This window comes from Melanerpes formicivorus, unplaced genomic scaffold, assembly GCF_026170545.1.
Source record: "Melanerpes formicivorus ecotype bairdi unplaced genomic scaffold, bMelFor1.0.p_v2 SCAF_63, whole genome shotgun sequence".
Lineage (NCBI taxonomy): Eukaryota > Metazoa > Chordata > Aves > Piciformes > Picidae > Melanerpes > Melanerpes formicivorus.
The window spans coordinates 313916-340176 of NW_027142415.1; the positions used below are offsets into that span (position 1 = coordinate 313916).

A 26261-nucleotide genomic window follows, 5' to 3' on the forward strand; every position below is an offset into this window, starting at 1 on the left:
TCATCCAAGACCACATGTCTACTAAACCATGGCACTAAGTGCCACGTCCCATCCCCTCTTGAAGATGTTGGGGTTCAAGCCGTTGCTAGTCATACTGCATATGTAAACAAATGGTGGCTTTATAGCAACAAAAATCTTGGTTGGTTTGGGGTGGGTTTCCACTGTAGCCTCCACTTCACCCCTCTGCAGTGAGCCTATGGTCTTGTGTTTCCCGTAAGCAGAGCTGCCTCAACCTTGCAATGTAACAAATGCTAACAGAAAGTGAAAGCTCTGCAAGCTCATTTAAACTGCAGGAGCGTTGGGACAATTTCGTTTCTCTTCTTCTCACCGAGACTTCACTCTCCTGACAGTGAGTGTGGGTCCAAAATGGACCAGCTAAAGCGCATCCACGATTTCTGCATCCGCCACCAGACGGTTCTGGGTTACAGCGTGGTGTCCCTGCTGACCGCTCTCACCGAGTACATCTTCTCCTCCGTGGTGTTCAAGTGTCCCTGCAACTCTGACAACGCGGTGTACGGCACCGTCTTCCTCTTAGTGCCTGCCTTCATCTTGTTTCTGCTCGGCTGTATCTCGAACGCCAGGGTATGGCGGCTGGTGACAGGCTGCCAGAAAGAGGAATGCTTCAGCCGCTGCTGCTCCGTGATGACACCTCCCATCGCCAGAGCCTTGGTGGCTCCTGTCACCTGGATCGCGGTGGCCCTGCTGGGAGGCAGCTTCTACGAGTGCGCGGCGAGCGGCCTCAGCCTGATAAAGAATCTCTTGTGCACCGATAAAGGAAAGCTGTGCCTCGGCCAGGCGGCCACAATACCCTGCAACAGCACCCTGTCAAAGGAGGTAACCAAAGAATCTCTCAGCCTTCAGGCACAGTCTCAGGTAAAGTCTCTCCACTCTTCACCTCGTGGGCTGCAAACACGGTTGTGTACCCTCTAGCGGTGCCTGCCGGTGTCTGTAAACAGTCCTTCTCTCTCGCAACTATGAAATTCCCGAAAGCACATGATTAGCAGCAATCCATTAGCAAACCCACACTAACAGAAGGTGGCCAGCATGTATTTGTGCTGTTTTCTGGGTTTCCCTGGCAACTGCTTGGCAGGGCTGGTCACAAAAACCTGCTTCAAAGCTGGGCATGGAATTAGCCTAGAGACCAGAACTTTCCACTGCAAGTTTTCTTCTCATTTAACTTAGGCATGGTGCAAGTTCTCCCCCCCCCTCCCATTTCTACCCCTCTAAATACCTCATTTTTTTCTAAGCATGCATTATCTGAGGGGAAGTTGAACTCATGAACAGAGAGGAAGCTGAAGGGGGTTTTGCAGCTGAGAACTGGCAGGAAAGGAGAGGTTGTTTGGCTATGAATCTATTAATAATGTCATACCTCTATTCTAAAAGAAGAGTTAAACTGTGTACCTGCCTTGTTAAAGTGTTCTTGTGCTGAAGGCAAACTGCACAATCAAAGAAAAGAAAAACCAAACTGAAAAAAAAAACAGCCATGGGTGGATTCTGTTTGTTTCAAATGAAAGGAAACACCCCAAATTTTCACACCACTCCAGTTTTGTTTCTAAGGTTGTTTTGTTGCCATCTTAACCCCAGTAGAAAAATCAGGTTTTCTCAGGAAAACATTAAAGCTGGTTAAGAGAGTTAAAATTATTAAGATGTTATAATTGCTTGGATTTTCATAAGTTGGGGCCTCTGAGACTTGCCAGGGGATGTGAAAAACGTGTATAAACCAAGGGCAAATTCCCATAGCCCATAGTCATCTCTGTGTTCTGCCTACAAACATATAGGACACCACTCTTCCTGTGTGCTGTGTTCTGTGAGGCTGGCTGGATTGTGTGCATGGGTTCCTCTGTTTCTTCAGGGAGCAGACTGTTAGAGGCAGTCCAGGATGTCTTTGTTCACAGTTTGGTGTCTGCTTCAATGTTATGTTCTATGCTCCTGCAAGTGGCCATGCAAATCCCCCATTAACCCATCTGTCTCTTTTCCAAGCTGATAGGATGGTTCCTGATACTGTCCATCGTGATTGTGGGAGTGATTTCAACATGTATCAGCCACTGTTGTTCCCCAGTTAGCTATATGCAGCTCAAGTTCTGGAAAATCTACATGAAAAATGAAAAGAAGCTCTTTGATACCAAGGCTGAGGAGCATTCAGCCCAGCTGGCAGAAATAAATGTTAACCAGTTTTTTCACCCTCCTGGCCCAAGACGTGATGGCGAAACACGATTTCATACTCCCAGCAACGATGACTGGAAGAAGATTTCCCTCCTGTACAACTTTAATCCTCAAAAGCAGCATTACAGCTTGCTACATGAGTTTGGTACAACACAGAGAGGCACAACTGACGGATTTAGGGCAGGAACTCAGAATCCCTCTATTTTAGGATTTGTGGATGATGTAGAACTAAGTGAACTGGGGTCTTAATGAAACAGATCCTGGGCAATGCTGGCAATCTTTTTTTACTCTACTTATATAAGAAGAGTTTCATTCTATGCTTTTAACCAAATCTATGTGAATTGCATGTATAAGCTGATACTTGTAACCCTCAGCAGATTCAGTTTGGAATATATTTTACTGCTTTTGCTTAAGTACTTTCAAATAAAGGCATCTGTCACAATGGGGGTCTTCATATGTTGTTGTTCACTAAGAAGAGTCACATAGGTAAAATAATCAGCACCCACAGTGATGTCAGCACGTGCTGTGTCAAATTATTGCCAAACACCTTCCGGGCTTTTGGGCATTAGGAAGAACATCTTTACTGTGAGGGTGGTGGAACACGGGAATGGGCTGCCTAGGGAGGTGGTGGAGGTGCCATCACGGGGGACATTCCAGGTCAGGCTTGATAGGGCTGATCTAGCTTGAGATGTCCCTGCTTACTGTGGGGGAGTTGGACTAGATGACCTGTAAAAGGCCCTTCCAACCCAATGCATTCTATGGTTCTGTGATTTGGCAGCTGGAGTGACAATACCAGACCTTCATACATGGCAGTATCAAAGAGACAAAAAGAAATGGAAGCTTTGATCAAAAATTCATCTTAGATTATTAGCTTTCAGTTGACAATATGCCTTTCAGTGGAGCTTAGAGCAAGCTCTAGACTGAAATATTTACTTTCAGTCAATTAGTTTCTCAGAGCAAAGACCATTTCTGGGAAGCAAGGAGCATTTTGGAGCTATCTGTGGATAACAAAGGAGTCCATTGGAATGACTTGGGCTGCTTGTCAGTTTGAATAGATGAGCAAAAAGGTTCCAGCCATTTTACCCCATCTCTACTCAGCACCTCTGGGTAAGGGTGAAATGAAAAACTTCCATGGTGGTGAATTCTCTTCACCACTGCCTGATCCTTATCACCTTTTGCAGCAGGCCTTCTTAATTAGCCCTGTTGCTCATTTTCTGTAACTGGGGGAAATGACAGGAGTTTGAATGCTGAGAGGAAAGCACACCAACATTAATCTTCCTGTTTCTATTCAAGTCATATATTTTCTATATTTTTTTCCCCCTGAAAAATACATCATTATTGTGGGATTTTAAAATACATTCTAGTGCATATAGGGGTTTTGCCCCTGCCAAATACATTATTTAGTCTGATCCAGCATGGAGTTTGAGTGCAAAGTAGCATGTCTTGAGGGGATAGGTTTATGCATAACACAAGGGTATAGGTGAAACTTACATTAACAAATACTTCTAGTATAGCTAAATACTTAAGGACACTATAAATCTCCATATTAGCAAGTAATAGTGTTCTTATCAAAGAACATCTGATTCTAAGAAACAAAGACACCAGTTTTGTGTGAAGGATGATAAAGTTCAGCTTTTGTCTGAAAAGCTTTTCTTTTCAGAGAGCATTTTAGAGAGGTGAGTTTGGTCCAAGCTGTCCTTTTCCTCTTCCCAGAAATCCTTTCTACATAGTGAACTCTGTCTTGGAAACTATCCAAGCAGGCAGGAAATCCCATGAAATTGTTTGTTACAGTCATTTTCCAAGGCAGAAGGAAGGTAAGAATCTGTTTGGACTAGCTGGACATAACTAGCTTGGAAACTTCATTCAGCCCTGGATAAAATTAAAAGTAGGGAAATTTGCTACTGGTTGTAATACATCATTACATGTTGTAACTTGTAATTTGTGGCAGGTAAACTACATGTTGGGCTGAGCCCAAGGCTGGTTAATGAATATCTTTGGGTTTGTTCTGGACAAAATGGATGTTTTAAAGCTCCACTGTACTATGCCATCACTGTACAGCACTGCTAAGACAAGCAAAGGGAGGAAGATTATCAAGAAGATTGTAAAGTTCTGGTGGGAATGGACTCTGCTGTCCCCATGATAAGTGCCCCTCACTTAGCAGGGCTAAGAATTAACAGACTGAAGGAAAAATAGGAGATGATGGTGCAGATTGATAACAGGTAACACTGGGCTTCACCAAGCTGAGCTGAAGCTTTGTATTTCAGTTTAGAACAAGTACTTCGGTGTGAGGAAGGTGAGCTGGCTTCTGGGTAGGGTACTGAGCTAGGGCTTGGGGTTTTGTTCAACCCTTATTGAGATATCTTGCATTACAGCAAGCAACATTAAACCTTTCCCAGAACTGAGGTCTCTGTGAGGCTGCTACGCCTCCACATCTCAGTCAAGTTGTGGTGACAAGTCCGCTGCCAAGAGGCCACTGATGAAGGTCAGGCAAGAACAGACACAATGACCAGCAAACCAGTTGTGTGGTAACCTCTGCATTTTTATTGGTATCTCCTCAGGTGAACACAGATCTACAGTGAGTTCACATTAAGTGCACCATGCTTTATCCACTTTGGTCATAAGGGCAGTGATGTTGAAGAGAAGACTGATGTGAAAAGCTCCGCAGCTTGAAGCAACACAAGCATTGCTCAGTTATCAGAGCGCTGCAGCCTGATGTGTGCACAGGGCTGAACAGGCATGCCAGCAACACTGCATGTGGGGCCTGACAGAGCCTTAAGGAGCTGAACTGGTTCCTGCCATCAGTGAAGCCTTCCTGGTTTCAAAGCCAGCAGCAAGACTATGAATGGCAAACCATTGCACATCAAAACAGGCACCCATCAGGGAGACACGGCATACAGTAGATAGATTCATTATTCCTAATCACAAATAGCAAAGTTAAGCACCCCTTAGCAGCTGTGCTTTCAAAGATAACAAAAAACACCAAAACCAAACCCAAGCCCCACAGGAACAGGTATTCATTTTTATCTGAAAAAACAAGTTGGGATCTGAATGAATATTTTGCATTGAGCATGCACCAAATATGGAGAGGAAACATTCACTGAGCTCAAGAGCATCGTTACATGAGAAGGAAGGGCAGGTCATTTGGATCTTTTCTACTGATATCTGTGCCATGACAATTAACATTGACCTCCCCCTTGCTCTGCTCCTCCTGTTTGCTGTCTGGATCGCTTCACCTTTCAGTTGTATGGCTGGTGTAACTGGCTCAGCCAAGTCATTTGTTTTACCCTGCATGTCTTCTTCAGAAACAAAAGGCACAAAATCTCTCTCAGCAAGGGTTTGTCCCGATGTGTCTTTCATTTGTTTCTTTTGTGCTTTCTGTCTTCAGCCTTCCTTAAAAATGTAATTCCTATTTCTGTCACGGCATCCCCCTTCAGCCTGTCCTGGAGGAAGGTAACTTCTGCTGCTAAGCGAACCTACAAAGAGTCAGGTCTGATCAGTTAAGCAGCGTAAGGAGTTTTTTCTCTCGCCACAAGGGGATCCCCTTTCTCAGCTTTTGTAAGAAGCAGCCTTCTAGACTGTTTTAGGATAGCTTTCCCAGCGAAGTTAAGATAAACCAAGTTCTATGCACTGGGATTTGGATATTCCTTTACCCTTTATCCCAGTGCTTTGATTTCTTCCAGCAACCTAAATGCTGTACTTGAAGATTTTGTGATCACAGAATTTCCTGGTCATGTACTAACACTTATGACTTAACACTCTTGCTAATCAGTCTTAGATCAGATGTAATGCCATCTGATATACTCCTGATGCTCTGGGTTTACCATCATACTCGCCCATACTTTGTTTGCCTTCTCAGCAGGCACTGCAGCAACCCAGGAGCATTATTTACCTTCATCTATTTGGAAAGAATCAGGGATGGCTATTACTGATTACACCTATGCAGGAAAATGAGATGGGCTCAAGGAGCAGTCACAAGGAGACCAGTTTGCCCCTCTGGATCTCACACTATGTGTTAGGTGGCTTCCATCCCACCTGTTTTTTGCAACAATGTCAGCTACTGAGTAGCCAAGCAGGGATGGGGTGGAGGTGAGCCAACCTGTGCGCTTCTCCACCTCAGAATCCAGGATCACTCTGGCCCTCTTTTATTTAGACAGAGACATATAATCTGAGAGATGAAATACTACTAAATTTCCTCAGTTTACTCAGCAAATGCTTTTGCTTTCCTGTGCCTCTGCATATTGACAAAGAATGGAGAAAACAGGTGTGCACTTCCTTACCATTTCCAAAGCGCCTCGAATCACCCCACAGAGGAGGTTACAGTAGCAGAGTGAAGCTCGTTCTGCTGGCAGCTCCTCCACAAAGTCCACTAGTGGGTTTTTGTCCAGGATTAAGGAGAACTCATTTCCTGCAGGACTACTGCAGGTCACACTAGGGGTGACCCCAAGGTACATCTTGAAAGCAACCTGCAAAGAGACAAAACTGATGCTTAGACCTGTTGTGTGCAAACCAGAGGTGAAACTTCTGGATGGAGCATCCTGTAGACCAGCTTTACCCCAGGAAAACAGGGGGAAGGGCCAGACAGGCTGGAAATCAAACAAGATCTGTCTCTTCTATGATCAGCTGGAGGCAGAGACGACAATCTGGAGCTACGTGATCCTCCAGGGAAGCACAGCAGAAGGCTGCTTATTTTGTCTTTGATGTTCCCACATTTACAACCCCATGCAAAGAGGTTTAACTGCTATTACACGTCTGCTTTCAGCCACGTAACACGCCCCTGGGACCATTAGCATCCATATTAGGTCCTTCACTACGCTGCTAACTACAACTTCGATAATCCCAGCTCACCAACTCCTACAGCTGGCCGGTGTGTGCAGCTGCCTCTGATCCCCATCTGCAGTCGCAAAAAAAAAAACCCCAACCCAAACAACACACCAAGAAAAAAGACTGCCGAGGCTGCAAACTTTTTTGATTACATCGCTCACGGCTTGCTTTCCTTCAGCCACGGATGAATGTGAGTTGTAAACGTGCAGCATCTGCTCTGCTAGCTAGGAGAGGGCTGCTGTGAGTGCCCTGCTGCAGCCGGTGACATCACAGCGACATCCACACCGTGTGTGCGCAGCCAGGCTAGCGGCAAGCAGCTCTGCCTCTGGAGATTTCTTCCCCTGCCGCTACCAGCGAAGAGAAAAGTCTTGATTTTTGTACCTCATTAGTGAGTATCAAACATGGATGGTTTCCAAGCAATCCTAAAATTCTTCATGAACCAGAAAACTGCGATAGGTTACAGTTTCATGGCGCTGCTGACAATGGGAGGTGAGCGTGTGTTTTCTCTTGTTGCTTTCAGATGCCCCTGCAGCAACGAAAACTTCAGGTATGGTTTGGTATTTCTCTTCTCCCCAGCCTTCGTTCTGCTCGTTATTGGATATTTCATGAACAGCAAGACCTGGAAACTCTTTACAGGCTGCTGGGTGAATCCCAGGAAAATATTCCCCAGGGGGAACGTCTGCCACTTCTTTTATGTCTTTGGACAAATCACTTTAAACGCTCTGGTAGCCCCAGTGATGTGGCTGTCCGTGGCTTTGCTCAACGGGACTTTTTATGAATGTGCCATGAGTGGCTTGAAAAATCCTGCCTACCTCCATGCAGTCTGCAACAGCAAATCTGCACAGTGCTTGGAAGAACTGCACAAGGTCGCCTGTGGCAAAAGCTCCATGCCGACTGCGGAGAGCGACGAACTGAAACGAACTCTTCAAGCACAGTCCCAGGTAAGAAGAATAAATACAGAGCATTAAGCAATTTGTACTACCACTGTGAGCTACCTGATGTCAGGTGCTGAGATAAACCCATTGGTTTCACATAGACAAACTCCTTGGCATGCTGCAGCTTTGCAAACTATAATCAATCAATCAATCAATCAATCAATCTTTTATTTCAGTCTGAGCTGTGCCATACTTTCTGGGGTGGGGGCAAGGATCAGTAGGACCTTTGTTTTTCCTGAACAGAGAGGAAAAAACTCCAAAAACTGGATTGTTTAGGAGGCTGAATTAACAGATGTCACCCAGAGGTCTGACCTATTAACAATCTCTACCACACTCTCCTGATTTTACCATCACAAAACTCTGTAATGAATCTTGGTCACTAACAGTAGGAAAATGCCGGAAAAATAAGATTTCTGACAGATTTATTTATGGCTGCTTACATCAACAGGTTTCTGTTCACCTTCCTCATGTTCACAATGCCAGGTCAGAGTATGTTTTTGTGGGTATGTTTTGTCTCTGCCTTCCCCCAAGCAAGAGGGAAGGAAGAGACATGTAAATCAAAAGAAGAAAAAAAGCAGAACATGTGAAACTGAGATCATATTTTACTGCATTTCTGTGGTAGAGTTCTGCTCACTGCCTTGGAATGTAAATAAGTTCAGAGACAAAAAATCAAAGCAAAGGGGGAGGGGAGAGGGAAGGCTACAGAAAATGATGGAAAGATGATTGTCAGCAGGAAGGAAAAACAGTCTGTGGAGACTGCAAGCTTTTGTCAGACAATTGCATCCATCTGGAGCCATTTCCTCCCCAAAAGCAAGTTTCATCTTCAAGGCCTCATGCAAATAGGACTGGAATGCAGGCAGAGCCTGTACGCAAACAAATCAGTTTATTGGAGAGTTTTAGAAGAGAATAACAAATAGTGCTTAAGACTTGAAGTTGTGTGTATAGGAAACAGTGAAAGAGCAACAACTCAGCCTACAGCATGAGAATGCATAGATCTATTCCCCCAGCTGCATGAAAGTAAAAAGCTGCTAAAAAAGAACAGTTTCTCAAATACTCATAGAAATCATCAAGCAGTACAAAGTGACTGGAAAAAAAAGAAGAGAAAAGCAAAGCTCTTCTTTCATGCCAATCCCTAAGAATAATTGTTTGTGAAGCATCATCTCTGTTTCACGTTTCCCTGAGGAAACTTCCTATATTCCCTCAGCTAAATGCAGATTTTTTACAGGTGGTTGTTTTTTTGTGGCATCAGTGCAAGAGTTCACAAGAGAAAGGTTGCTGGTCTCCATACCACCAAAGTATGGACGATCAGGTCCAGTTCATATGGGGCTTTGAAACCCAGCTTTGTTCCACACTGGAACGTGTTCCACTGTTTGAAAACAAGTATTTTGCTTGCAGAAGTTACACATTGCAGTAGGGGAGTGAAACTGTTGGCTAGGCCAGTGGCACTAGGCATGAAAAAGCTGTGTTCACACCTTTGCTCTCCTTAGAGGAGAACATCCCACAACAACAAGTCCCAGCACATTTTTTTTACTACCCTCAGCCCTTGCTTTAATCCTAGAAGTAGCTCTTTCTTTTGAAATGGTCTCAACAGAATTTTGCCCAACTCTGAAGTTGCTAATAATGATCATTTTAAAAAGTTCAGTGATGCTGGAGCATCAGCAAAAGGAAATCCTCTAAAACTACAGCAGCGATCTCTAACCGGAGTGTAGATGAACTGGGCTCCAGTCCAGTGCCAACACTGACCTGCCAATGAACACACTTACTACTTCTTTCTCATGCCCTCTCCTCTGACAGGGTTGGGCAAGGAGCCAATTTTGAACCAGTTTTGGCTTAAAAATCATTTTCCACTGCACAGGGATGAGTCTGCAAAACCATAAAGTTCACAAGAATAGCAGAGAGTTCATTGAATCTCCTGGTAAAAGAATTGGGCAATGCTTCTTAAATTGGAACCCATCTTATACATTCCTTTTAGCTAATGAATGCAGGTGTTTGGCTTAGGGTTTCTTTTTTCAACTAAAAGAAGTCTGAAAGCACATTAACAATATCTGAGTTTATAAGGTAGATTGGTCTGGGATAAAAGTTACTTAGTTTGGTTTTGCACTTGGTCACAATTCAGAATTGTGCCTCCACCCTAATTCTTGCTGGGTAATTTCATTGAATGCTCTCAGGAGACAGAAAAAAACTCATTTCCCATCTAGTAGTTGTGATATTTTCTTCTCCACATGCACTTTTCCCTTTGTGTGACAGAATTCAGTGAGCAGTTCCAATACACAGCATGCCAGATGGTTGCAATAAGCCCTCATCCATATTCAATAATCAACAAGATTTGATTGATTATTTAGACATCTCTTAGATTCTTTTTCTGCATACACAGTCTTGTAATTGTGTGGTTGAGGTCTGGATTGATATCATCTGTCCCTGAGCCTGCCACTGCTGCTGCACTGGACATATCTCTTCAGCTGTTGGCAACAAGTTCCCTTTTGTTATACAATGGATGAGGAGGCAGCCAGGCTCATGTGCAAGCCAAGTTATCTGGAGTGTTTCATTTTCCACTACAAAAATCAACCAGCCATCCTGAGAAAGAGGCAGTAAAATGAGGGCTATAGAGGAGCCTCAACCCTGACATCTTCTGCCTGCCTTTGGTCCCCATATGGCCTCTCCATTAGCACTAATGCCAGGCACTGAGTGCAAAGTGGGATGAGATGCCCATAGCAGCATCCCAGCAGGAGTGGCATGGCCTCCATACAAACTGTGGTTACTCTGTTGGACACTCTTGATTTAAGCAGCAGCATCACTTGGGCCCTTTTAACCAGAAACTCATTTCTTTTGTTTTCTCAGATTTTAGGCTGGTGTGTGATAGTTACCACAGCTCTTCTCTCCCTGCTAACCACTTGTTGTGCCAGCTGCCAGTCGAAAGTCAGCCATCTCCAGCTGATGTTTTGGAGGGTGTATGCACAGAAGGAGAAGGAACAACTGGAGCAGATTTTCCAGCTGTATGCCACCAAGCTGAGCGAGCGAAACCTGAAGTGCTTTTTTGAGAACAAGGAGCCAGAAGCGATTCCCCTGCCAGATTTTCAGGCATGGGAAGATGCTTCCCAGCTCCATTCCTTCAGCAGCAGCCACCAGCATTATAGCACAATTCACAGGCTAGTTGAAGGCGGCCATAAAGAAATCAGTGAGGAAAGAGAGACAATGCTGGACTTTGCAGACAGAAGGGACATACCCTAGACTAAATATATTTTCAGGGTTTTTATATCTTGCTAATACAGAATAATTCTATCTGGGTCCATCTCTATATCTTTTCACAATGGCCTCTTTCTTCTTTACCACATTCCCTCCCTGTCACAAACCTGTCCCAAAGGGATATAATGAAATTATTTTCCTACATCAGTGAAAAGGCTGCAGTCCTCCATAGCACCTAAGGTTCAAGCCGACTCCAAATCAAGCACTGACTGCAAGAAGACATCAATAATGACATCTACAAGGGGGTTTTAACAATAACTTATGTAAAAATGTGCTTGCCCTATGTAAATGAAGAGAATTTCATAAAGTAGCACCACTTAAAAGGTGTGAATGTAATAGTAAAAGATGTGTGTGGCTTTCTGACAGCCCACAGAAAGTGAAGGGTTTGCTTCCACATAATTTGCAGGCACGGTGCTGTTTTGAGGCACCAGTGGTCATGGAAGGCATTTCAGTGTCTTTGGAATCCTGTTGCACCTAGAATGTTACAGAAGGTCATGGTGATCAGCCCTGCTGTTCTAGTCCCTGAAATATCTTGCCTGGGATATGGGGCAGTGACCTTCATTGACAGTGAAGTGGCAGGTCATTTTGTTTTGGACAAATCTTAGAGTAAAGCTGTAGGGCACCGAGAACTTGAAGTTACCAAATGGTTCTAAATGTTTTTCTTGTTAAAAACCCACAAAACTGTTTACAATAATGAAAATGCATCACTGATATTTTGCCTCCAGTGTATCTGGCATTATCTTCTCCCACTGAGAATGTCTCTCTGTATGGGTGTGAAGCTTCTGTTTTCAGTGGGTCTCAGCTATTGGGTCCAACCTGTAGAGTACATAATATGGTTTGTACTGGGCCTGTGACCAGTCTACAACAGAGCTCTGGAAGGAAATTCCACACTTTCAAATAAGAAAATATGTTTGCAGCAGGCTGACTTTTCTTTCCCTGAGCATCTTAGGAAACAGTGTCTGGAGCAAGAGGCACAAGCAGTGCTTCTGACAAATGCATCTCACCCCAGAGCCCTGTGCTTTACCTCACCCACTTGGAATCCACCACATGGCTCCCAGAATCTGGTTGTCCAGAATCTTTGCAAACACTGTGTGAAAGGACAACAAAGTTTCTGCCAAGTTTCTTTCCCTGGAGTGAATGTGCAGGCATTTATGCAGGAGTTTACTGCCAGGCTCTCTGAGTCTGCAAAGAGCAGTATTTTTGCTCTGCTTGAATCAGGCTCTTATCAACAAACCAGCCAATTGCATACTCATTGCACTTCTTCAGCAGCAAACCCCACACCTATCTGCATTTACAGGCCAGTACTCCATGTAAAAATAAAACCCAAGAGCTGATTCCACTGTCTGCTTAGAATTTTCTCTGTGTGTTTTGAAGAACTCGCTGGCTTTGAGCAAACGTTCTAAGGTTATGTTTTTATTCCAGCTGACCCACTTTGCAGCAGACTTAGAACACCTGATATGCCTTAACATACCTGCTGCAGCTGAAAGCACCGAGGCAAGGCTGCCAAAATGAAAGTCACAACAGCAGGCAGCTCTGACACCATGTCTGGTGCATATGTATTTTTCTATCCAGGCTCCCCTCCTGATACAGCAACTATCTAGTCTCAGGGTTAGTGTCCCTTCCTATTTGTCTGCTTTTCTCTTTCATTTTGCCTCAACATCTACTTCCCAGCTCCATCTCACCTCCTCTATACATGCAAGGGGAAAGGAGACACCACCTAACAGGGTGTCCTCACCACCTAACAGGGTGTCCTCACGATCTGGGGCAAACTTCCCAAAGCTGTCTTTCCACCTCCTGCCTTACTAGTACCAAGAAAATCAAACCAAGTAGAGATCCAGGGTGGACAATGAGTAGGTTAAAGAGTTGATCAGGGAATAGGGGAGAGAAGTGGGCTGATGTGAGGATGAGGTCTTCAATGTGATGCAAGAGCTGAGACACAAAGGAAAAAAGTAGTTGGCAGAGGGAAGCATGGGAAGAGAGAAGGATCCCACTTTGCACTTTTGTACCAGCTTTTTCCTCAGGAGAAAGCTCAAAGCTGTGCACTTGAGTAGCCAGGACCACCTGAAACAGGAGCATTTCCCAGCCCAGCCTTCTCCTTTATCACAGCAGGGGCAAAACCAAGGAGCATTCTTCCCTCCTCATCCTTACCCTGCTTCATGTTCACAGGTAACTCATGCTGAGAGTGTCTCCACCTCCAAGAGCAGCTGCTCAGTGCTGCAACACGTGCCTGGCAGGAACCCAGGTCTCTCACTAACCCTCATTCCCAGGGCTGTGTAACTGCATTATCTTACCCAAATGCCTGTGACTTAATGCAGTTGCCATGTGGATGCTGGGATACAGATGAAAACACACAAAAATGAAAGCCAGTTTGACTCTGTATTTTCAACTGGAATCTGGTTTGGGCCCTCTCTTTCAAGCAGCTATCACAAAAGCTGTTTTGTATCAGCACTGCCCCCGAATTAAAGTTCAGCAGCTACTGTGGCAGCTCAGGAGGAGGTGAAGACTTCAACACTATCCAAAACAGACTGAAAAAAACAAAATCCCCATCAGAACCAACATTTTTCTCTGGGAAAATTTAGATTTTGCATAACTCTGGTGGCAATCAAAGATAGGAGTGCACAAATAAACAGGACAGCTCTGCTCAGCTCTCTGTGCTTTGTCCCTCAGCTTATTATTCCTTCCAGTTTTCTCCCTTAAACTCTCTTAACTCTTCTTCCACCACACATCTCCCGCTCCACCAAACTCCAAGCCTTTGTTACAAGTCAACTGTGCTAAGTCCTCATCTGCTTTCAATTTCCTTTCAGCTGTACTTTGCATCACAGTACTACAAATCTGTCCAAATTCTATTGTTAACGTTTCCTGTGTCAAAGAAGAACTTGTCTGGAAATTATGCAAACCCAGTGGCTGGTTTGCAGTGGAGCACCAAATTAAGGGGAAACTGCAAACTTATAAAGTGAAAATTGTGGGGGCAAAATAAAGAAACAGAAAAGTCTTAACAGAAGAAAAACTTAAGTATATAGAGAAGTAATTCAATGATTCTATGATCACCTCTCTCTCGAGAAACAAGCCCTATGAGGAGAGGCTGAGGGAGCTGGGATTGTTTAGCCTGGAGAAGAGGAGGCTCAGGGGAGACCTCATTGCCCTCTACAACTACCTGAAAGTTGGTTGTAGCCAGGAAGGAGTTGGTCTCTTCTCCCAGGCAACCAGCACCAGAACAAGGGGACACAGTCTTAAGCCGTGCCAGGGGAAGTTTAGGCTTGAGGTGAGGAGAAAGTTATTCACTGAGAGAGTTGTTAGCCATTGGAATGGGCTGCCCGGGGAGGTGGTGGAGTCACCATCCCTGGAGGTGTTCAAAAAGGGATTGGATGTGGCACTTGGTGCCATGGTCTAGTCATGAGGTCTGTGGTGACAGGTTGGACTCGATGATCCTCGAGGTCTCTTCCAACCTTGGTGACATTGTGATACACTGTGAATATTAATTAACAGTTTGATGGTGCTCAAATACAGTTGAGAGTTACTGAAATGTTTAGGAGGCCACTAACTTACATGTCTTTTTATATCCTGCTGGGAACTTTTCACTACAAAACATGGTATGAGTAAGTCCTGTTGCCAAATAAGTGATCATGGGGGAATGGAATGGAGCTGGAGGCAGGGAGATTCAGGCTGGATATGAGGAGGAAGTTCTTCACCATGAGAGTGGTGAAGCCCTGGAATGGGTTGTCCAGGGAAGTGGTCGAGGCCCTGTCCCTGGAGGTGTTTAAGACAGGCTGGCTGAGGCTCTGGCCAGCCTGATCTACTGTGAGGTGTCCCTGCCCATGGCAGGGGGGTTGGAACTAGATGATCCTTGTGGTCCTTTCCAACCCTGACTGATACTATGGTACTCTGATACTATGATAATGCAGACTTTTAAAAGTTGAAACTGCAATTTCAGATGGCCTAACAACCTGATTAATGAAGGACCAGAATTAATCTCCATAGAAGGGGAAAGGCAGCCAAAATAACATTTTTGCTAGCATCCTTCTCAGTCATAGCACTTTTCCACAGTCAGTGTTTGGGAAATTCAAGATGCTTTAAAGGCCTTGCCATCTGTTGCTGATTCCACATACTCACAAATGTTACTCTCTGTAGTGCACTCACATCCACATTCTGAATCAAGTCTTGGGCATTACATCTTCAGCTGGGCTTTGTTCTTAATTTCATTCCTGAATTGGTTTCCATTTATTATTCCAACTTGCCAGTAAGCAGAAAGCCTACATTTACATGGCCTGGCTCGTTTTTCTTTTAGTATTCAATCCCAACTGTAACCATGCAAAGTCACAGCCCCAGCACGAGGTGTCAGTGAGCTCCATGAGAACTTTGTGCAGAAGGACTCACTTTGGCTCATCACCAAAACGTGTTGGCCCCTCTCCAGTCCAGTATAAGCTAGCAGTAAACCCCAAGCTTTGCAGTCTGAACCAATGCTTGAAGATTTAAGGCCTTGGTCACTGCTTAGATGCTGCACCTTTCCTCTTGTGTTTAGTCTTACTATAGCAAGCTGGCTTTGTTCTCCTCATTTTATGTTCTTCCCTTTGCTTCATCTCTTTCCATTCGCACAGTCAACGCTCACAGCCTGAACTTCCAGACCTCTCCTTTGCTTTCCAAAGGACTGCAGGAGGACAGCTATGTTTACAGGACGCTTGGCTATAGCTCATTGAACTGCTTAACTGCTTTAATTACGTTAACTGGTTTTACTCCACACACTCAAAGGGATTTCTGCCTCAGAAGAGGTGAAGTGTTTAAGCACTTTCTCCTGGCTGAGAGCACTATGGCTGAAGAGTAGTAAGCAGCTGTGTAATTCCTAACTGGCAACTTTAACAGCTGTTTGCAGCTACTTGCTGGGTTATTTTACATTTGTTTTGCTGTTATGTGCCTCTGACAAATGTGCTTGAAGACTAGTTTAAAAACGTTTTGCCAAGGAAACGTGGAAATGCCTCAGAAAGGTTATACTCCTACTACAGAACTCCTCTTTTGGTTGGCTAAAAAAAGCCTTTTCAAGAGACTCTGCTTTAAAGTTTGTCCCAATCTTCTCATGTAATTTTATTTCTCTCAGCAAGTCTCTTTTACAACCTTAAGAGAGTGCTAAACTTACCACTGTGGGTTTACTAGAATCAGAGAATCATAGAATCAATAAGGTTGGAAAAGACCTCAAAGATCATCAGGTCCAACCTGTCACCAAACACCTCATGACTACTAAACCATGGCACCAAGTGCCATGTCCAATCCCCTCTTGAACACCTCCAGGGACAGTGACTCCACCACCTCCCAGGGCAGCACATTCCAATGCCTAACAACTCTCTCTGTGAAGAACTTTCACCTTGAGTCTAAACTTCCCCTGGTGCAACTTGAGACTGTGTCCTCTTGCTCTGGTGCTGGTTGCTTGGGAGAAGAGACCAGCCCCCACCTGGCTACAACCTCCCTTCAGGTAGTTCAGGTAGTACCAGGACCATCTGCAAAACATTTTTCTTACTAAGCATCACATTTTTTGTGTTCTATTGAATGCTGCTATTTAATTTTTTTCCCCCAGCTTGATGTTGCACTGTGCTAGAAGTAGAAACTGATGTCTCTTCTTAAGGTTAGCCTCTGTGAGCTACTAGTTGATAGAAGTTGTAGATAAGGAAAAGGCTGCACTTCACCTAATGGAAGCATGAATGTGATTATGGAGATGAGAAGCAGAAATTGTGGGTAAGTGTTCTGGAGCAAAGTGATAGAAGAGGAGGGAAAAGCTAAGACTACTGAAGCTGATGAAGCTCTAGAGAATGTAAATCTTGTTTACCTGTGCAATCATCTCTGCAGTTTCAGCATAACTGCGGCACTTTTTCACTGCTGAACGAGCTAAAAAGTCATCAATCAGCCTTACACCAATGCCATATCCCCTAAGGAGAAAAGAAAGACAGTTAACATGCAAAATGGGCAACATCTTTCCACCTAGCATCTCCCTGGCCTACCTCCTGTGCTTTCACAGCAAAACAGCTGCATGCTCCTAAATGAATGGCTTTGAGGACAACAGATTGGGCTGGTTTAGATTCTTCTTTCCATGGCATTTTGCAGCACAGTGGGCTGCACACTGGCAAGGATGGTATGGATGCTGTTTGTATACACATTGTCTTCACATGCATTCATATTTATGAATCAATATTAGGTGTTGGATATATGACTATAATATTTAAATAATACACCTGGTAAATACTGCTTTCTCACTGAAAATAGGACAGGGTAACATAGCACAAGTTTTTATCCATTCCTTCCTAAGCCCCAGAGCTCACCTCACACAGTCTCTGTCAAGGAAAACAAAGCAACTGCCCCTTCAGGCAACAAAGCTGGGGAGGGGTTTGGAGCACAAGCCCTGTGAGGAGAGGCTGAGGGAGCTGGGGCTGCTTAGCCTGGAGAAGAGGAGGCTCAGGGGAGACCTTATTGCGATCTACAACTACCTGAAAGAAGGTTGTAGTCAGGAGGGGGTTGGTCTCTTCTCTCAGGCAAGCAGCACCAGAGCAAGAGGACACAGTCTCAAGTTGCGCCAGGGGAGCTTTAAGCTGAATGTTAGGAAGAAGTTCTTCATAGAAAGAGAGATTGGCCATTGGAATGTGCTGCCCAGGGAGGTGGTGAAGTCACCATCACTGGAGGTGTTTAGGAAGAGACTGGATGGGGTGCTTGGTGCCATGGTTTAGTTGATTAAATGGTGTTAGGTGATAAGTTGGACTCGATGATCTCAAAGGTCTCTTCCAACCTGGTCCATTCTATTCTATTCTATTCTATTCTATTCTATTCTATTCTATTCTATTCTATTCTATTCTATTCTATTCTATTCTATTCTATTCTATTCTATTCTATTCTACTCTGAAAGAGTTTCTTACTGATTTTGTACCATGTCTTTGACAAGAAGCCAAAAAGCAATCTGATGTCTAATGTGATGACAAGACCAAAAAGTGATTTTGGCAGCATGAGCTTGAAAAGTGCAGCATCTCAGGCAACAGAAAGCAATGAAATAGTTATTTATTGCCTAAGTATCAGTATCAATATTGTTGGTAAATATGTCATCAGCAGTTAGCAAGACTGGTGATGTCCATAACTACTTAGATCCTTTTTGCCTCTGATGCCTCAGATTTGCAAAGCCAAATGAGCCAAATTGATAAGCAGCTATCTGGCAGCTGTACAGTGAAACACATCTTTCTCAGCACAGATTACATATGTACACTACACAGAGACAGAAAGAGACCTAAGAATATTGTTCTCAGCTGTCACAGGTCTGCTAATCTACAAGGTTTCCTCCCTAAGGTGAGCTGTTTTCATCTTCCCAGAGTGAAAATGGCCACATTGCTTTAATTGAACCATAATTCTTTAGTTTTAGTTTTAGTTCATTAATCAAGTCTTTACATCAAGTGAAAAATTAAGACTTTTATCAAGCCAGCTAGAATAATAAAAACATAATGAGAAAAGTATGTCTCCATCTCTTCCAAGCCCCTCTTCTAGTAATTTCTCCCTCAACATCAGAGAGAAGCCTGCATGTTTTTTTTAAATGCATGATTTTCCTCAGAGCTGAATGAGGGATTAATGCCAAATAAGCATCTAAGGGATGCTGTGGATAAATTGTTTTCCTTTCTTCCAGCCAGTGATAGATCTCTTCCACTGACAGCTAATGGAGTATAGCTTGCTTGCAAGCTTTCAGAGTAATAGTGGTGAGGTGTTCTGTCTGCTGTGATGGGTGTAGACCCATCTTGCATGTCCATTTTTTCTTGCTCAGAACAAACCTGATGCTTCTCTTCTGAGAATTCAGGAGCTAATTGTTGATCTTAATTCACAAATGAGCATTATTGAGGTTGACAGAATATTGAACCTTATCCCAAATGATCTCTGTAATCCCAGACAGAGCCCTGGAACTTGTAAGGTAACAGACATAAAGCTGAAAGGCAACATATAGGTGGATAAATAGTATTATCGATCAAGCTGAGCATTTAAAGCAGTACTTACATTCTGTCTAAACAGGTGTTGACATCTTCATCTTTCTCATAGTCCTTGCACAGCTGGGCTACCAAAGCCCCATATGTGAGTACAAGAAGTTCTCTGCTCTGCCAGAAAAGGTGGAAATCGAAAATCAAGCGAACTAGAAAACTTTTTGGGTTTGGGTTTGGTTTTTCCACACTTTTGAGCTGCTTGCCACCTGCTGCTTGAGACACAGAACAACACCCACCTCTCTACAGTCTCCTTTCAGGTATTTGAGGGGTATTAAAACCAAGGAAAAGAAACCCCAACAACATACACATTAATCAAGAAACCTTTGTCTGTGGACATGCACTGGAATCCACAATTCACATCTGACAGTCTGACTTGAGATCAACATTTGAGTCTCTTTGCAAGGATTTTGCTTAACAGGAATACCATTTTCTGGGGGAGGTGGGGGGGTTGGGGGAGGAAGGGGCATACAGCTATTTTCATGCAGCTATTTTCATCATGTACATCCTCCAGCAGCCTGTCCTATAGACAGGCTTTTTTTATGTTACTGCTGAAGAGCTGGCAGCTTGTTGGCAGCTTACAAGGGGGTCCTGCTGCAGCCATAAATGCTGCCAGCCAGCACCTCTGTTCTTACACTGGCAGACTCATCCCGATCCCTTCAGTATTTTCAGGCTGTTTGGCTGTATAAACCACACCAGTACAATAAGAGGCTATTCTTACTCCATGCACAAGTTTTATCACACATTACAAAAAAAAAGCTCTTACAATTTTGTGGTTCTCCTGCTTTCTTCCTGGTGGCCGAGACATGTTGCTCCTGTAATGCCTGACGTGCTTGATTGTGAGTTTATGTCTTTTCTTCTTCATGCAGCATAGTTTTCTCTCAAACACTGGATCTCCTCTCCCCCTTCTCTAAAGTTTTCTCCTTTCTGCTCTTCTGCCTTTTGCATGAGATGTGTTTGCAGCAATCAGTAATGCTGCTGATGCTCCTCCTAATCTCTACGTGCACCGAGCCCTTTGGGAGGAATTTGGCTGGCAACGGATCCGCTCCTGTACACAACACAAATAACTGCTCCAGCCACGAGAATCATTTGTAATCAAATGCACAGCCTTTGGAAGTCAAACTGGGCAGCCACAAGGGATTCACAGGTCTTTTATCTTTAGGGACAGCAGATTCATTCTGTTGTTTGTGTCAGGTTTTGGTATTTGGAGGGTTAACAGAAGTTCCCTCTCTGATGAACAGAAGCACAATTGAAATTCAGTATCACTAAGGTTGGAAGAGACCTCAAAGATCATCGAGTCCAACCTGTCACCTCATGACTAGAGTAGGGAGGACACTACCACCCACTTCAGGCTTGAACTCACGACCTTCCCATTAAGGGTCTGATGCGCTACCAACTGAGCCACATCCTGACTCCCAAATATACTGCTGCACAAGGTAATTAAAAATTGATAATTTTCAACCTAAAGGAGCTATAAAGATGTCCTCTGTCAGCTCTGACTGCTTTAGTGTGGTGAGTTCATGTCTGCCTAGGCAGGAGCAGATGGGTTACATGGCACTACCCGCCCCATGATTCTGTAAAGCTGGCAGGACAGCTCCAGAGTGCTCAGACTCCCAGGGGAATATATCACACAGCTGCCAGCTTGTGCAAATGTCACTTTCTAGGGGGGATCTTTACTCCTATTAGTAAACATCCCTGCTATAAACATCCAGAAGGGCTCAGCTTACTTGTTCTGTTCTCCCCTGAAGTAAACATGGCCTATTCTATTAGTTTAGCTTTGCAATAAAAGGTAGACTCTGGTCACTAGTGAGCTCAGCAATGAATCAGGCAGCTCTCTTTCCTTTGAGGACTTATCTCTTCATACATTCTCTCCAAGTCTTCCTAAGAAAGGAAGTAAAAATGCATGGCCTTGTCTGAATGCCATGCTGTTAATAAATTCCAACTTCTTAAATGACTTGGTGCTACAGTAAAATGTCAGGTATTTACCACTCCAGAGACACAGAAAGCACAGCAAGAGTGACTGGCCATTGGAATGGGCTGCCCAGGGAGATGGTGGAGTCACCATCACTGGAGGTGTTTAGGAAGAGACTGGATGAGGCACTTGGTGCCATGGTTTAGTTGATTGTGTTGGGTGATAGGTTGGACTTGAGGATCTCAAAGGTCTTTTCCAACCTGGTCAATTCTCTTCTCTTCTCTTCTCTTCTCTTCTCTTCTCTTCTCTTCTCTTCTCTTCTCTTCTCTTCTCTTCTCTTCTCTTCTCTTCTCTTCTCTTCTCTTCTCTTCTCTTCTCTTCTCTTCTCTTCTCTCTTCTCTTCTCTTCTCTCTTCTCTTTTCTCTTCTCTTCTCTTCTCTTCTCTTCTCTTCTCTTCCTCTTCTCTTCTCTTCTCTTCTCTTCTCTTCTCTTCTCTTCTCTTCTCTTCTCTTCTCTTCTCTTCTCTTCTCTCCTCTCCTCTCCTCTCCTCGCCTCGCCTCGCCTCGCCTCGCCTCGCCTCGCCTCGCCTCGCCTCGCCTCGCCTCGCCTCTCCTCTCCTCTCCTCTCCTCTCCTCTCCTCTCCTCTCCTCTCCTCTCCCTCTCCTCTCCCTCTCCTCTCCCTCTCCTCTCCCTCTCCTCTCCCTCTCCTCTCCCTCTCCTCTCCCTCTCCTCTCCCTCTCCTCTCCCTCTCCTCTCTTCCTTTCATTTCCTTTCTCTTTTCTTTTCTTTTCTTTTCTTTTCTTTTCTTTTCTTTTCTTTTCTTTTCTTTTCTTTTCTTTTCTTTTCTTTTCTTTTCTTTTCTTTTCTTTTCTTTTCTTTTCTTTTCTTTTCTTTTCTTTTCTTTTCTTTTCTTCTATTCTATAGTAACAGATGTGATTCATTTGGGACAAGAAGGATTAATTTACCTTTAAACACGGTAGTTTAAAGTTATGACACCGTTCAGCAACAAAACATAGGGCAAATAAAAGGATTTTCAGGTTGTTGTTGTTTTTTTTTTCCTGTGGAAAATAGCCAACAGCTTTCATTTTGCACAGAACAAGCTGGTGCTGACAGTTTTACAATACATTGAGCCTCTTGTTTTTTTTTTCTAGGCACTTTTCTGGCCCTGTAAAATCTGACTCATTTTTACAAGTGAAACTATTGCAGCCACTTCCCATACAGAAATTTAGATGAACTACAAAAGCCAGGCATCACAATCCTCTAGGTAGTTATTTGCATTTCTAAATTGAGTCGGAGCTGGGTTTGTTTCTCAGATTGTCTCCAACTGGCAACAAAGACCAAATCTGTTTCTCCTTGCAAGAGACATCCCATATTCCATAAAAGAGTGTACTGCAGTGCATGTTAAAAAGCAGCTCTAAAAGATTATCACTGCCATAAATTCACTGCAGCAAAGCCATCACAAAGTTCTCAAGGCTACCTATATATGAGCACCATCTCATTTACACAGCTCTGAATATAAGGATTAATTATTTCAGCCTGTGTCATTAATACTGCAACCATAATACAACAGTTCTGCTACGAGGACAAGCTGAGGGAGCTGGGGATGTTCAGCCTGGAGAAGAGAAGGCTCTGGGGAGCCCTGATAGCAGCCTTCTGGTACCTGAAAAAGGACCTACAAGAAGGCTGGAGAGGGACTGATTACAAAGGCCTGGAGTGTAGTACAAGGGGCAATGGTTTGAAATTAAAGAAGAGTAGATTTAGATTGGATGTTAGGAACAAGTTCTGCACCATGAGGGTGCTGGAATGCTAAAACAGTTTGCCCAGGGAGGTAGTTGAGGCTCCATCCCTGGGGATATTCAAGGCCAGGCTCAACAAGGCTCTAAGCAGCCTGATGTAGCGAAGAATGTCTCTGCTGACTGCAGGGGGGTTGGACTAGATGACCTTTGGAGGTCCCTTCCGACTCAAACCCCTCTACTATTCTGTGAAGGAACACTATAGACCAGACAGTGCAATGCATATAAGAACACATCAGCATTGTTTGGAAAAGACATACATGCACACATGTACACAGGGGAAGTCACAGATGAAAATCCCCTCTGCAGGGAAATTAAGTACAGCTGGTAAAGCTATACCAGGAAAGCTGGGGAATGCAGCTTCTTCCCATCACAGTCTCCCCACATCACTAATAATAACTGAGCTCTTGGAAGAAGGAGATGAGTGAGTGACTTTTGGCTGGATCAGGTGGAGAAGGGAATTGAAATCAATCTCTCCCTTTGTGCCATGGCTGCTTAATTTCAATACAAAGCAAACAAGCGAATAAAAACTGTTTGCTTTTGTATGGGAGGATAGGAACTTGTGATGTCTTCCAATAACTATGTTTTAAAGCTGGCATGAGCTAACCAAGCTGACAGAGCCCTAAAAGATGACCAGCAAAACCATGGCTAAGGTTTGCCCACCTATCCTATTTGCCTCACATGTCAGATAGAAGCATCTCTCAGCCTCAGAGGCAAGCTGGCTGTCACCTCAGATAGTGGGGTTTTGGATTGCATTCAGTCCTAGCTCTTCCTGGACCTCAGACAAAGAGCCTAAATGCCTACTTCAGAACGTTGGGTTCTTCTGCAAAGGCAAGTACTTATTTTGATGTGCCGCCCAAGCTCTTAATTGGATCCAACCCTGTAATTTACCCCATAATAGGATGACCCAGCAGGATTACTTACAGCACAGCATAAAAGCAAATGCCAAAGAAGAGATGACGCAGCACTATGAAGTTGTTGTATTGATTGTATAAATTGCCTCATTCAACAGCCTTAGGCTGACTATGAATATTTCAGTGCTGTACCTCTCTTCGGTTTCACAGCTAATGTGTTTCTTGAGTAAACAAGTGATGCTTGAGAAAGCCTCCTTCCCTTATAAACAACATGAGAGGTGTGTTCTCAATAAAACCAATAAATCAAATCTCAGCAGCAACCAGCAGGAGATTTTAAAATGAAGTGAGGCAGAATGGGAGACTCTTATTAGACCTATCTTCAAAATAATTCTGGCATAGCCTGGTGGGTTTATTCCCCTGAATTTAAAGGAGGGTTTTGGTGTTGGTGTCTTGTTTTGCTTTCAATATAATGCCACTAGTACCAAAAAAAATAAAGTTATTGAAAAACCCTGTGATACTGAAAGAAAATGAAGCCTCAAAATGGCATGGCTCAGACAGCACGGGGAGTTTGTTGTGCCACTACTCTGCCCAACCAACCAAGAACTTAACAAGAGGTTGCAGGAAAGCCATGGCAAACTGCTTCTGGATGTTTCCACAGGTTTCTCTAAGACTTTTAGTTTTGTATAACAGTGTCACATAGCTTTGAAAGGACCTTGCTCACAGGTTGTGACTGGGGTTAGACAAGAAGATATCTATCCTACCACTGTAGGGGTCCTTGGCGGAGCAAGGTGTTGCCAGTAAACAGGCAAGGCATGTATAATGTACCATCTGAGTGCATAACAGCCATCAGAGTGTCTCTGCCGTTCAAGTAGGTAATATGGGTGCTAAAATTACTCTTTTTTTGAGAGGAAAGTTATGATTAGCATCTCTCTCTGCAAGGGGAGGGAAAAGATGTTCAAGAGGGCATTGGATGTGGCACTTGGTGCCATGGCTTAGTAGTCATGAGGTCTTGGGTGACAGATTGGACTTGATCTTTGAGGTCTCTTCCAACCTTATTGATTCTATGATTCTGTGAGGCTGTGCAGTCAGACATTGTTACATCATCTGGCCAGCTCCACACCTTCTAGAGATAGCCATCTGTAACGGGAAGACAACTTTCCTCATGGACTTTCTGGCTAATTTTCTTTATCTTTCTGGTAAAAATGTTTATATTACAGGCAGTTAGACCTCTCAGGATTTAAACACGAGTATTTGCATACTCAGGTCAGCCTGGGGCATGCAATGTACAGAAGTACTGGATAGCATGACCATAAACAAAGTATGACTGCCCATTGTAAGTGCAGATCAGGTTTGTGATCATCTGAAGAACCTGAAAGTGTTCAAGTCCATGGGACCCGACGGGTTACACCCACGGGTACTGAGAGAACTGGCAGATGAGGTTGCTAAACCCCTCTCTATTATATTTCAAAAGTCCTGGCAGTCTGGTGAAGTCCCCACAGACTGGAAAAGGGGAAACATTGCCCCCATCTTCAAAAAGGGCAAGAAGGAGGAACCAGGGAACTACAGACCAGTCAGTCTCACCTCTGTGCCTGGAAAGATCATGGAACAGATCCTCCTGGAGTCACTACTCGCTCAAAAGAATAGTGAAGAGGTGATTGGGAACAGTCAGCATGGCTTTGCCAAGGGCAAATCCTGCCTGACCAACCTGGTGGCCTTCTATGAGCAGGTGACAAAATTAATAGATGAGGGGCGAGCAACTGATGTCGTTTACCTGGACCTGAGCAAAGCCTTCGACACTGTCCCGCACCACATCCTGGTCTCCAAACTGGTGACACATGGGTTTGATTGGTGGACCACTAGATGGATAAGGAACTGGCTTGATGGCCGCACCCAAAGAGTGGCTGTCAATGGCTCCATGTCCCAGTGGAGGCCAGTGACAAGTGGAGTCCCTCAGGGATCAGTCCTGGGACCTGTCTTGTTCAACATCTTTGTGGGGGACATGGACAGTGGCATTGAGTGCACCCTCAGCAAGTTTGCTGATGACACCAAGCTGTGTGGTGCAGCAGACACGCTGGAGGGAAGGGAGGCCATCCAGAGGGACCTTCACAGGCTGGAGAGGTGGGCACAAGCCAGCCTCATGAAGTTCAATAAGAGCAAGTGCAGGGTCCTGCAGCTGGGTCGAGGCAATCCCAGGCACAAATACAGGCTGGGCAGTGACTGGCTGGAAAGTAGCCCTGAGGAGAGAGACTTGGGGGTGCTGGTGGACAAAAAGCTCAACATGAGCTCTCAGTGTGCACTTGCAGCCCGCAAAGCCAATCAGATCCTGGGCTGCATCAGGAGAAGTGTGGCTAGCAGGTCGAGGGAGGTGATCCTCCCCCTCTACTCAGCCCTGGTGAGACCCCACCTGGAGTACTGTGTCCAGTTCTGGAGCCCCTATTACAAGAGGGATGTGGAGGTGCTGGAACGTGTCCAGAGAAGGGCCACGAGGATGATCAGAGGGCTGGAGCACCTCTCCTATGAGGACAGACTGAAGGAGTTGGGGCTGTTCAGTCTGC

At 44.4% G+C, this 26261-nt stretch overlaps 3 protein-coding genes across 5 annotated transcripts; 2 read left to right on the plus strand and 1 right to left on the minus strand.

Moving 5' to 3' along the window:
• The first annotated feature begins 249 nt into the window (after positions 1–249).
• Positions 250–2605, plus strand: CALHM6 (calcium homeostasis modulator family member 6). Its single transcript, XM_068162352.1, has 2 exons — positions 250–873; positions 1981–2605. Exons 1-2 carry the CDS (start codon positions 367–369, stop codon positions 2410–2412), a joined length of 939 nt encoding a protein of 312 aa, XP_068018453.1. The 5' UTR covers positions 250–366; the 3' UTR covers positions 2413–2605.
• A 2086-nt stretch (positions 2606–4691) lies between these two features.
• Positions 4692–20453, minus strand: TRAPPC3L (trafficking protein particle complex subunit 3L). 3 transcript variants are annotated; one of them, XM_068162273.1, is made up of 5 exons: positions 19914–20453; positions 19167–19264; positions 16975–17074; positions 6441–6626; positions 4692–4999 (listed from the first exon to the last, which is right to left on the minus strand). In XM_068162273.1, exons 1-5 carry the CDS (start codon positions 20010–20012, stop codon positions 4982–4984), a joined length of 501 nt encoding a protein of 166 aa, XP_068018374.1. In that variant the 5' UTR covers positions 20013–20453; the 3' UTR covers positions 4692–4981. The 3 variants fall into 3 exon arrangements, with proteins under 3 accessions (XP_068018374.1, XP_068018373.1, XP_068018375.1); XM_068162272.1 differs by having other exon boundaries at positions 4692–5636; positions 19914–20448; XM_068162274.1 differs by having other exon boundaries at positions 4692–5636; positions 19167–19259; positions 19914–19991.
• CALHM5 (calcium homeostasis modulator family member 5) lies at positions 6992–12733 on the plus strand. Its single transcript, XM_068162267.1, has 2 exons — positions 6992–7925; positions 10758–12733. Exons 1-2 carry the CDS (start codon positions 7386–7388, stop codon positions 11145–11147), a joined length of 930 nt encoding a protein of 309 aa, XP_068018368.1. The 5' UTR covers positions 6992–7385; the 3' UTR covers positions 11148–12733.
• Positions 20454–26261: the final 5808 nt, after the last annotated feature.

What these genes read in the sequence shown, in the direction of transcription:
- CALHM6 (XM_068162352.1), top strand. Translation starts at nt 367, where the DNA reads ATGGACCAGCTAAAGCGCATCCACGATTTCTGCATCCGCCACCAGACG. An exon ending in GCCTTCAGGCACAGTCTCAG is followed by an intron (nt 874 to 1,980) that starts GTAAAGTCTCTC and finishes CTCTTTTCCAAG; the next exon opens with CTGATAGGATGGTTCCTGAT.
- CALHM5 (XM_068162267.1), top strand. Translation starts at nt 7,386, where the DNA reads ATGGATGGTTTCCAAGCAATCCTAAAATTCTTCATGAACCAGAAAACT. An exon ending in CTCTTCAAGCACAGTCCCAG is followed by an intron (nt 7,926 to 10,757) that starts GTAAGAAGAATA and finishes TTGTTTTCTCAG; the next exon opens with ATTTTAGGCTGGTGTGTGAT.
- TRAPPC3L (XM_068162272.1), bottom strand. Translation starts at nt 20,012, where the DNA reads ATGAAGAAGAAAAGACATAAACTCACAATCAAGCACGTCAGGCATTAC. An exon ending in AACACCTGTTTAGACAGAAT is followed by an intron (nt 17,075 to 19,166) that starts GTAAGTACTGCT and finishes TTTTCTCCTTAG; the next exon opens with GGGATATGGCATTGGTGTAA. An exon ending in CTGCAGAGATGATTGCACAG is followed by an intron (nt 6,627 to 16,974) that starts GTAAACAAGATT and finishes GTCTCTTTGCAG; the next exon opens with GTTGCTTTCAAGATGTACCT.